Below are 13,565 nucleotides of genomic sequence, written 5' to 3' on the forward strand. Positions count from 1 at the left end.
TTAAGGGTCAGAATTACGATGCGTTGGCCTTTGATGGTCATTTCATGAAGGACGGCGTACGGACGGTCTCACGCGACGTAATAAATAGCACATATAACAAATGTTTATACAAATTTCATACAGGCACCGCGATTGTCCCATCCGCCGGTAGATTTTTCTACAGAAAAATCACATACAGTATGTGAAATTGATATTTCACCTCAATGAGTCGTAATTCACGATTCAGAAAGTTCGAAAAAGAGCAAAAAACGATCGTTATCCAATTCGGGATCTGATGGAAGAACAGGACCTAAACGCAAGGACGAACATATCCGTAAAATGAAGTGCTTGGTGAACTGATTGGATCGTCGATCGTAATTACAAGTACTATAACTTCGTAAATTTCTGATTCATTAAAGGATGATTCATCTGTCTGCACATGGGTGAGACGTACTAATGATTGGCGGAATAATTGATTGTAACGGTCGATCGGTATTACTGAGACTGATCACGACTTGTTGTTAAATCGTGATATGATATATGCACACCGGTCATGAAAACGTGGATGGAGATGTAAGAGGAAATGATCCAGTTCTTTAGTAAAATTATTTAAGGGGACTGTGAAGAGTATTGTTTAAAAAATTCAAGTAATCGTGGAAATTCGATATTATGATTTGAGACGAGGCTTTAATCGGTATGGCAATCGATAGGATTGATAACGATAAAATCGAGCTGGCTATGTAGCCTGGTCAACAAGTAGTCGCCAACGAATCATATTCATAAACAATGTCGATACTGACGAGCAGACCCAATGCAAACGAATATCAGCATACATGAGAAACGTATAAATCACGTTTGATTACGGTCGTGAAAATAAGTAGATAGACTAAAAACGTATACAGTATAAAATAATATAAAATAAATAATATAATTATAAAATAATAGTATAAAAACGTAAAAAAAATTTTCCGTCGAACAGTACAATGAAAGGATCTTGTAGCGTGAAACCACAGCGAATATACCTCGTTTGTGATGGAACTAAATAGGTTCTTGTATATGATAGCGTGGAATACTTTCAGCACTTGGCCGCACGGTGTAGCACCTATACTGTGGAATAGCTAAACTTACGGGCGTGAGTACTCTCATTTCCTCTCTATGTATATCAAAGACACTGTTGAAATCAGAAGAATCACGGAATGTATGTTATCTGATTATCGTGAAAGTTTAAAATCTAGAATATAGGTTTACAATGAACTAATATTAGCAGTAATGAATTTTTCTACTTCTGAATATGAAGCCTATATCTTTTTCTGCAATAAATACAGTTTAAATATTGAAATTGCTTTCTTATTGTTACGAACTCTTCAATTGTTAAAAATTATTTCTGCCAACATACTTATGTCCTGTATATTACTTTCCTCCAAACCTTTCTCAAGATTTTTTACAATATATTTTCTCCCTTGAAATGTTTGAAAGAAAATATATAATGTAGATAAATATAGTGGATAAATTTTCAATATCAATATATTCATAAATGAAGTTTCATACAATAAAATGTTTGAACAATTAACACAAGTTGCACTAATTCATAGGTGGCAATTACGTTGACCCCTAAATACATTACAATATGAGTTTAATAGATTATGCTATTACCATTGATAGATAGATGACCAGAAATAATCGCAATGTTAAATGTTTTATACAAAGTGGATGAATATTTGATATTCTTAATGCCCAGGGAAATTGTGAAATCATTTTCTAACATTCTCAATTTGATGAAATCAGAAATAGAAATGCTATTTTAGTGATACTAAGTTTATTTTACTTAAAACATCCTTTAAACTTGAAACAGTTATAGTGTCTGTGTTTTGTATTCGTATAATTAGTGGACTTTTAAACATTTATGGGAAATTTAAAAGTATAAAAATGAATTCACATAATATGCAAAAATGTATAAAATACACAATATTACTCCTTATAATATTTAGCAAATGATAGATAGATCATTCTAACTAAAGATGAAAAACGATAGATTTAAAAAGATAAAAAACATACTATGTAGAATTATTTGTATACTTATCTTTACAGGTTCAAATTTGAAAACGGAATAACATCGTTATTTATTATTATCATCGTTAAAAAATGACAATTAGTAAAAAGCTATTGAGAAACAATTAATTTTTATTTAAACAGAAAACAGTAGAATACATCATTACATTTTGAAGAGATTTTTTAAAAAATTAAATGGTTAAAGAATATTAATTTTTAAGTGTTCTAGTTAGAAATAACTATTATATGTAATATAAACATTATATAATAACAACTTTTAGTTACCGGTATTCATTATCGATGACGGAAATTGTTTTTAGTTATCATAACCATTATTACCAGCTTACTTACCATATTCGCTATTCATATTAATCAGTGTGAATAAATGGAAATTTATTTGCTTACCAGTAATCATTATCGACGATGAGAACTTCTTTCTGATTACTATAGACCGATTTAAGTAATAATGGTATAGAAGATAGAATTCTCTATCCAACAAGTACGGTGGAACTCCCTGTAACATGGCAGACACGTTCTGCTTTATGCGAAGTTTTAATGTTATATGGGATCCACAGCGCAAGAAGTAAAATAAATTCTTTTTTGAAGCAACATAGCTAATTCTGTATACAAATAATCTCACATAATAGGTGAAATGTTTCTTTTCGTAAAAAGGTTAATACGTATGTATGATCTTTGTGTCGAATTCAAAAATCTTTGTGTCAAAAAAAAAAAAAAAAGATTTGCTTGTCAAGAATTAGTCAATTTTGAAAACAAGCACAGAAAGCAAGAACAATAAATCAATTATTACCTTGTATGTTTAAGGCAATAATATGCTTCTGCGCTTCTAGAATTTACCATCGCGTAAACATATATAAAGCCTTTTAGAGCAATTTTGCAATCGCATTACACGAACACCGCGCTAAGCGGTATTCTATTATATGTAATTTCTTTTAACGCATAAGGAATAGAGTAGAGCAGCATAAGTATTCACATATATCCTTATATCTCTTATCAATATTTTTTGTAGCCACTGCATATCTATTGACGAAAAATATTCACTTTGGACACTTTAAAAACAACTAGACACTAAAAATATTTCATCGGATCAAGCAGCGCGAACATTAGTAAATATTAAAAAGAATGTGTGTACGTAGACCTACACATCAAAGTGTTTGAATAAAAATTCTGTGTACCATAAATAAACACCTTTATATATTTTTGGTGAAATTAAATAAGTGATATTTATGCTTAGTCCTGAAAGCCCACATTACTCTATATATACCTATCAAATTATATGTACCTGATTTACCAAAGAAATTAGAAACACACTTTGTTACAAAATTATTTATGCTTACGTGGCAACACCTTTATTACTATACACATTATTACTAATGTTTCTAAAAAGACATTAAAATATTTACTTCATGAAATTCTTGAGATAAAATTATGCTAGAAATTACAAAACCTTCAATATTTCTAATGCCAAGAAAATTTCAGGGTATTGTTGATGTTTACGTAAGGGGAGAGGGGTTAAGCATAAAATTATAATATAATATTAAGCCTACTATTTTTATAATTTCATGCAGATATAACAGATGTATGTAATTTTTATAATATCGTAATTTATATCTTTTACTTAATGAAGCTGAAAGTAAATAAATTACATTATATTTTAACAATGTTATATCTTAATCTGTCAAACAAATTCGTAAAGCTAACATTCTTATTATAATATATTTGAGGAGCGCATGTAGACTTTTGTGATTGATGGTAGATATATCAAATAAAACACTAAATATATTTATTCAATCAAATAATTTATTTTCCAAGTATATTATTATCGAAATAACTTTATTTAAGATAAAGGAACAAAGCAAATAACAAATAAAGTCAACATTTCAATTTGAAAAATTATTTAAATGAAAGCTTGTTTTGATAATACTCAATCTTGGTAGAAATCGTCATTGGCGACTTCAGAGCTTCGATTCACGCGATTAACTTTGATCATTAGAGCAAATGAAGGAGAAGAACGTCGCCTCCTGTATGATGTCGTCACCGATAACTCAGAGAACGAGGAATCGGTCGGGGTGGGGCCTTGTTCATGGAATCGTGGACGTGCGTAACCCGTTCGTTCACTCGGTTCTTCAGTGAGAAAGCGCGCGTGGAATGCTCTAGTCGTGTAGTATCGTGTATTCGTTCCGACGAGTGTTTCCATGTGAATGAGGTTGCCTTAATATATAAGTGCTTCTTTACAAAAATATGAAATGATAGGAGAAAGAGAAAAAGAGAGTATAGAGTAAATAAATAAGACGGTGCACAGTGTGATAATAAATAGAGAAGATGAAAATAGTACAAGTTTCAAGATCAATCGTGTTACTCGTTGTCCTCATACTGCATCGAGGTAAATGCTGTTTTGCCTGTCGTCTATATTCTCCTGGTGATCGATTCGTTGTTCAGTGAGGTGTCACAATCACGTGGCCACCATTGAGTCACGCTTGTGAAAACAGGTTACTGTTACGTGCCACATGTCGTCGTAACTTCAATCACATACCTGTGGGCCTTACTGCACAATAATTTACTACATTACTACACAAGGTGTTTCAATAATCATGGTACAATCGGTAAAAACGTAATTCTACGTGAAAAAATTAAGTGAAAATATAGAATAACATTTTTTCATACGGCATGACGCTTTGTTTTCGATAAAATCAAATTTGGAAATTTCTTTGTTATATCTGAACTTATCTAATTAAATATCGGCTGGAGATAAGTAAACAATCAGCAGAAGATCATTCTACGAAAAAGAATAAGTGAAAAATAACATTTTTTTCTTTAAGATTTCATTTCCAAGAAAATAGTATTTGAACATGCTTAGTTAAGAATTGGCTTTGCCATGCGTACTTGATAACTTTTCAAATTTCATTTGTTCAAAAACGAAGCGTTCTATGAAAAAATTTTATTTTATATTTTCGACTTACTTTTCCACATAAAATCGCCTCCTTGTCAATTGTACCATTATTACTAGGACATTGATTATCATTGATAGGATACTATACAATTAATAAAAACTAGATCGCGGATATTTGTGACATTTCATAGTCTTATGAATACGACTAGGGAAATGGAAGTTAAATAGAGATTTGTTGATTTAAAATATAACAGTAGTAAAAGAATCATTTATTAACTTGTTTGAAACGCAATTGAAGTATAAATTATTTAATGAGAAGTTATTACTTTACAAATAAATATAACAAATATGTTATAGCAAATATGTAAGATCATGTAATAGAACAACCTTGATCATGCGAACTAGTCACAACTTATTCTGTTCTGATAATCAAATAACTTTGTTAATCTTTCATATGAGAGATCATTTATTTTCAATTACTCGATTATTTGTTTTTTTTTATTTATTGTATAGTCGTACTTATTTAGAGTTATTTCTTTAGGGAATTATTATTATATTCTATAGGAGTTATTATTAATATTATTTTCTTTTTGTTTCGTTATACGTACCGTTTCGTTTGTTTGGATATTTAGATTCTGTGATATTGAGTAAATTTCTTATATACCAGTATCACCTTTTAGGTTCAAATGTTGATTGACTTCCTTTTTCGAATGTAATACAAATTTTAATGAAACTGTTGTAAGTGTTCAAGTTTTGTTAAGTTAGATTTTATCCAAGATACTCTTTCCCCGTATTCTGCCTTTCCTCGTATTCAGATTTATAGTTACGAAACAATTGTAGGAGAATTGAAAAATAAAACTTTAATCATATATATATACATACTGTACATGTGTGTGACATATATATATAGGTTTTTTCAGTTCTGTTTTTAACTTTACCAATATAACAAAGATAGTCGAGTCTCATACTCATAACCGCGCTAATGAAGTTTCAAAATGTTTCATACAACATAATATATTCGTAAAGTATATTTAAAACCGCGAATATTTTTATAAACCTGTTTACACTATAATGTAAAATATCATTTATACAAATCTGTTGGGGATAAGCAGATTCGTATAACCAGGTCATTCGTACATTGTATGTATGTAGTACAAGTTCACTTAATTTTCCCTTCTTATAACATCTGTGATTTTTCGGACAGCTAATAGAGTTTACGTTCATATAAATGGATTCCACCGAACATTTGCTCATAAATGTACATATAATAATGTTTCGAACCTTATGATTTTGGAAATGAATTTGTGAACACACATAATCGTATAATTAATTAATACCACGTGATATAAATATAAATAAATAAATAAAAATTAATTCGAGTAACAAAAAATATCGAGAAAAATCATTTCGATACATATAAATAGACACAAATACATTCCATTCGTTCATGTAATTGGTATGAGTGATACTTGGCAGTTCAGATAATAAAGATTCAGTCAGCGTTCAGTTATTCAGGCATTAATTGTAAATTAAATAAAATTTAATATAAATCAAGTTCTACTGTATATAAAGACAGACCGATCTAAAAAAACGTTTGAAACCACTATCGCATGAATCATACAGTATTTTGAAATGTTTTTTTCTGATTCGCAGATATGCTAGTTTCGATTTGATTCTCTCGTACTTGAAACAGGAGAACTGTGGATAGAAACGTGTAGATAATGCGTAGCAATCATGCAAATTACATACGAGAAGCATTTGAACATTATCTGTTTCTTAATGAATCATCAAACTCATGACGCTTTGCACGTTACAATAGGCAATAAATCAATGATATAATTTACGAAACGATAACTTTCTGAGATTATCATTTGATTATTGGAAATGTTTTAGTAAACATCTTTCAGTGGCATTTTCGTATAATGTAATTGGGACGTTCAATATTTCTTTTGACTAAATATTTGCAATTAATGAGAAATGTTAAAGATATCCCTAGATATATTCGTTTTCATTGTTACATAGAAAGTGACATTATACAGAAAATGATTTGTGCATTCTACATGAATCATGTAGAAGCTATATTGACTAACTCGAAAATTGGAAAGTAGAGTGATTATATCCCATTATTACAAGCATTATTTCTTCAACTTGTCTTGAAATTTACTGTTATTTATACCACTATATTATTAGTAATATTTCATATTAATATTAATAATCATGTTATTTATAAATGAAATTATAGAAATTACCATATTTATTTTTTAAGAATTAAATATAATTAAATATATGTACACTCCCGTTGATTGATCCCGAGTATGGGACACCTATTATTTTCATTCGAATTGTGATAATTAATCGAAATTATCAAGAAAACCATTAATCGATCAGAATTTCATATTCATGCAAAATTGCAATCCGGAACACATAACAAAAGTTTGTTAAAACCATTTGCAAAACTTGCAACAATGTAGTAATTAATTACTGACCCACATATATTCCTGGCCTATTTAAAAAATTTGAAATAAATTAGATAGGGAACGCGAAAGAGTCTATAGAAATCTAAATTTGTATTATAAAACCATTCATAACATGCGTAGAATCAAATAACAAAAAATAGAATAATACGAATATCAAAATTAATCGAAATATATTATTATGTATAGCGATCAAAAACCGTAAAAGATATAGAAAAGGAAAGAAATTAATTTTATCCTACCAAGTTCTAATGAGATTATTAAACATAATGTGGAAAGATCTTTATGAGAAAAAAAAAAGCCAATCTTTTAATTCTGTTTCAAAGAATTGTTCTGTATTAATTAATGAAGGCTGTACTTTATGTGAAATATATTCTTTAGAAAAAAGAAAATAAAAGTTAAGAATAATTATTTCGAAAACTGCCACCATTTCAGATATCGATGATTTTTTAATATGTTATTGGAGGCATTTGAACAACTTTTTCGTATACACGAAATATGTCGTATTGTTAGTTTTCGCAAAAAATTGTCGGTACAGCCACAGTGAATTCTGGCTATAATTCTGCGTCCATGACAGTGTATGCGTTAAATATTGATTGGGGTTAGGCAGCATCACAGTGTGATGACCAGATAAAATAACGCTTAATCCGAATTTAATTCTTATCATTTGTTTATAGTTTATATAAGTTGGATCGTCCGCCGTCACGGACATTATTTGTAAACAATTATAAGCAGAATTCATTGTAGTGATACCGCCAGTTTTTTGCAAAAATTTCGGAATCTAAGAGTCCGACGATAACACGCAAAGGAAGAAGTTGTTCAAAATGTTGATTTTTGTAATATATTAAAAAATCATCGAAATCCAAGAAGATAGCAGCTTTCAAAATAATTACCCTAGAATATATCAATATAATTGAGAAAAGGAATTGACGATTAGAAGAAAGTAAATGAAAATTTCTTATGGTTTGTGGTTATAATAATTTATGGTTTACTATTATATAAATAATTTGCTATAAACATTTTTTATATATAATTACTGCTATAACAGCTTTTTCTAAAAAAAACTATATTAAAAAATGAACAATCTGCATTGGCGTGGAATAATTTCAATTGAAAGATACCATCGAACATACAAATATTAGAAATATACAAAAAGTTGTCCATAATGATCAATTAAAGGTTACGAGTACCAAATTGTAACTTTCTTTTACAAATGGTCGAAGTGTATTAAATATGTTTGATTAATATTATTTTCAGGCAACATATAAATATTAAATGTTTTATTAAGCCATTTCATCTACAACATACACTCACTTGTAAACATGTTCATCTACATGTACATCTACAACATGTACTTATAAAGTGGTTGGTTGTAAATATCTCCAAAGAAAGAAGTTGTGACCAATATTGTAAACTACTCTTTTCATTTAGGTCGAAATAATAGTTTCACAGCAATCAATTACGATGTTTCATTGGAATACATCATGTATCCCAATGAAAATTGACAAATTTATCATTTGGGTCTAAATGACGATGTGAAATGATCGTGTGCAACGTAAAGGATAAAATTTATTATTGATATCCAATCGTGTGAAAGAAGCATTAAAAAAACGATATCTATTGACATGAATTCGTGAAACTAGCGATGAGTGATTACATCAAGTTCAATATGTACTTGTAAATCTGAATACTTATAAATCTCAAGATTCACTTCATATAGCTTAAATATTATGTCACAAGTAGATTGCAGATTTTTATGTATTTTTTGAATAATTTACAAATACTAAATGCAACATTTAGAAAAATTAAACATGAAAAAATTAGGCTAAAAAAGAAAAAAAAATTATTGGAACAAAATGGATCGTACATATTCAATAAAATAATATAAAAATAAAATGTTGTACAACTATTACTTCCTAATACGAAAGAAACTTTTGGGACCACTTAATACATTCGATATACAGTAATTTGTTCAAAATATTGAACATTGTATGGAGTAATGTCTATAAAAACAGTACTTTTGTCCATGAAATGTCGAGTATTAGGTAACGGAAATCATAATAGTAATTATTTGAAAATGGCATAAAACAGGCCATTATCAAATAATTAATAAGATAAAGCAGCTGAATTTAAAATACGAAAAATAAGTTAACAAAATTGACATCACAATCTAGAATCCAGAATATGCTTACTTTGTACATTTTGATGATGGTTCATTGCGGAAAAGAATAATTTTGTTGTTATTCGATCAGAAAAATTGGCCATCTAAATTCATTCGTGAAAAGTGGCATATTCCAAAATATATTAACAGCTTATACTTATGCTAATACTGAAATAATATTAGTTGAAATGGAACTTCTTTCTGTCTAACTGAAATACGAAAAAAACGATGCAATTTAAATTTATGAACAAAGACGTGTTTACAACTAGAACAGTTACATGAGTTCGAAACTACGAGTTCCTTATCAGAAATTCTCCATTCGCTTAAAATCGCTTTTCTGAACTATCTTCTTAAATAGTGACAAGAGCAAACGTTCAATAAAATTGATCCCATTTATCATTTGTAATTCTATAGAATTTTCCTAAATTTATTAAAACATTTCAATGAAATGGTTATGAATGGTTATGAAATGGTTTCCGAATTCTCGCGATTGATCTTTGCAAGAGATTTGATTTGTTCGATTATTGAAATAATTATTGAAGTAGAACTTTAATATTTGCGAGATTGAAACTAAGTGTGTGAACATTTTGTAAATATATACATAGCAAGTATAATACAACACTTTATTTTCCGATCAAACGTCTCTTTAACAGTTTCTACATTTTATTTCCATATTATCAAATTTTTATAATCATGTACAAGTATTATTATATGATAGGAAAATGTGTGCCAATCCCTTTTCAAGCTATTATATATCTATGAAGCGAATCTTGTGTATTGGATTTCAATTTATTAGTATCTATATATGAATATTGTATATTAAACTTGAACACGTCACTAGTAATAAAACGTTTTTGTGGGATATAGCACAGTTTCATTCGAATTAGATAAAACGATATCATTTTCACTGTTTTTCAACATTTTTTACAAATATTAATATTTCTATCAATTTTAATTTTGACTTATATTACTTTTACTTACAATATGTTCTATACAATATGTTCTTAAGGGACCTAATATAATCGATAATATTGTCAATATCAGCAAATATTAAATGTTATTTAAGATAAAATAATAAAGAAAATAATAAATAGAATAAAAATTTTTATTTCAACAATTATATGGATAGAAGTTGATCTGACGTGCTGATAATTATTCGGATTTTTTGTTTATTCAGTCGATGGTAATCTGTGTGTCCAAACAACAGAAAGGCACTATATATCTTATGCTATTTAATCTGCGAGAGGCCATTCGTTTTTCTCCGTTCTTTATCATTAGTAGGTTGAACAGTTCTTATCAAGACTTCTCAATATACAACAATTCCCACGACTTGTGTCTACACAAAATTCATGTTTTACATTATTTTCAGCGTTACCTTAATTTCATTTAATCGACTTAATTTGACAAAAACAATACATATTTCTCTTTTAAATTTGCTGTTTATTTAATAAATTATTAGTTTGAGATTCTATTATTACTGGTTATTATCAGTGTAAAAACTTTTAAGGCAAAAGTTGTGTAAATTAAATTTGTTTGAATGAAATATTCTAATAATTGTTTATTATTAAACAAAATGGTTGCAAACGATTATTTAAATAATATGTCATTTTACTTGGCTATACACATAACTTCGCAATAATTATACGTTTAATTTATTTGAAAAACTATTAGAAGGTCTACTTTTCTACGATGTGTCTCACTTTTTTCATAAGCATAATGGTACACCTAAAAGTGCAGTGGCATCTTTTAAGATAAAAATCTATAATTCATATTCGATATCTACTTTATATTAGATTTCTCTAAATATTAAGTATTCTGCGAAAAAAATATTGAAGCACTTGTGTCTTAAAACAACTACTTACAAGGATTTAATTTTAATTTTGTACATGTATAAGCACTTTTGCGGTACATACATTAAATTTGACGACATAAGCCTTTTACCCTATAAGGCGAGAAAAATTCGAGCAAGCTATCAAACTTGAACATGTTTGAACTCTGGAACCTTACTTTTGCTATTTCATGTTTATTATGGAGTCATTAAATACATTAAATGTTGATTACACAGTTTGCTTCATAAGTTAAAAAGCTATAGACCTAAAATCTTAAGTATGCGGTTTTTTTATGGATTTCCTATACGTATTTTATGAAAAATATAGTACACCTTGATAAAAAATAATTATTTCCTAAGTCGTTCGTTCTGAATATCTAAGTATTATTATCCCAATAGCTTTTTACGTAGAATATTTCAAGTAATTGATATACACAGAAGTAAATATGCATTTCTGTTTAAAAATTTACACTTTTCAAGTGCACTACTGCGTTTGTAAAAGAAGGTATTTCAGTTATTTGAATCACTCTATATAACATAAAATAAGTGATATGTATATACTCTGTATATTCTACAAATCATAAGATAAAAAGTGCACTTGGAAATTATTACACTCGAACATCAAAGACGTCTTTTAATATTTCATTACTAAGATTGATTCACCTATGTTATCACGATATAATGTAAAGATACACGCATATTTCTTCTTCTGGTAATAAACAAAAATTATACAGATATTGTAAAGAATATCATTGATAGCAAAGAATGTATTTTGCCTAATAATATCTATCTATTGAAGAATAACTTTTCCAAAAACGTTTTTCTCGTTAGCGTTCACTTGTGATTTATTTATTCACTTTTCTGATGGAACGAGTCTGTTGGTTGATAATGTGGCTACGTTATCAGAAGAGGAAAGAAAGGACTTCCTCCCAAGAGACGGTTGTACATATATGCGCAGAACCGAACTCGCCTGGCACATGTGCGTTTTTACTGTTTTTATCTAATAAAAGGATACCAGCAAGAATGGAGTGGAACCGATTATCCGCAGAACATTGTGGCTAAAAAAACCGGCTTCGTTTTGAAATATTTGTTACTCATCTTCCTAGGTTTCGTTACAGAATTGGATAATTAAATGAAACATTTCTACAAATAAAAATGCGTTGTTATTCGAATGTGACTTACGAAAGTATTTGAAAATTTATTATTAGTACAGAAAATATTGGAAATTATTCGGAATAGGAGCGAAATATATTTCAAAATCAACATTTTAAACAACTTTTTCCTATACATATAATCGCCGCTCGGTTTTATTTTATAAATTATAAAGCAATTTATATTTAATGTGTATATACTATGTGTATCGCTCAACAATTTATTTTATAAATAAAATGTTGTAAATGTAAATGTAAGCAATTTTTCAACGACGGCAGGTGTATTTGTTATATTTTTGACCAATTGAAGATCAGAATAAAGTGCAACATTCCATGTATGTAATAACTGATGCATTGAAAATTATTTCACGCTAGTGTTGCGACTAGACCGGATATCTACTACTCTGGACCTTATCAGCTTACAACCCATTGGTTTTTCTTTTTCATTTATACAATATTAAAAATAATTATCTCGTGAATGAGTTAAGTTTAGATTTAGCTATATAAAAATGTGGCCACTTATTGCTCAATCAAGATTAATCGTAACCTAAATTTAACTAAAGCCTTTTGTGAATACCTTGGAATCTTGATAACCTTGTTCACTTTGATAATCTATGTCTAAGTCATTGAAATTAGTAATGATGTTCCTGTTCCGAATAATTATGATGAACAAGGGATTCATTTGGATAATATTATTTTAGACAAATATTTTTCGGAAAATCCGAGAAGTGTTCGACTCCGGTTGTTAAATCTATGTACGTACAGGAAAACTTTGTCGAGAACAAGCAGGTTCCTATAGGTAACTAGATCGTGCATATAATTAAAAGTTCACTTAATTCTTTTTACTATCTATAGTTTTTCGTTCAGATAATATATATGGGATATAGATGGGATCATGTCACCAATCGAAATTTATATAAAAATAAACTCCTATTATATATATATATATATTGGTGAATTTTTTGGACGAATTGGACGAAATGCGTAACAGTGTTGCGCATCTTATAACTTTGAA

The 13,565-nt window shown here is 28.7% G+C and overlaps 1 protein-coding gene across 3 annotated transcripts in view; it reads left to right on the forward strand.

Annotated features, from left to right (window-relative positions):
* The first annotated feature begins 4,098 nt into the window (after positions 1-4,098).
* The window catches only part of Pvr (PDGF- and VEGF-receptor related), a 62,602-nt gene continuing 53,135 nt past the window's right edge, over positions 4,099-13,565 (forward strand). For 2 of the 3 annotated variants that reach the window (XM_072009074.1, XM_072009076.1), the window contains exon 1: positions 4,099-4,429. In XM_072009074.1, the coding sequence (XP_071865175.1) occupies positions 4,369-4,429 (61 nt within the window). In that variant the 5' untranslated portion in view covers positions 4,099-4,368. The remainder of the gene's footprint in view (positions 4,430-13,565) is intronic. The other variant, XM_072009075.1, reaches the window with a different exon arrangement.

Source organism: Bombus fervidus, chromosome 8 (genome assembly GCF_041682495.2).
Source record: "Bombus fervidus isolate BK054 chromosome 8, iyBomFerv1, whole genome shotgun sequence".
NCBI lineage: Eukaryota > Metazoa > Arthropoda > Insecta > Hymenoptera > Apidae > Bombus > Bombus fervidus.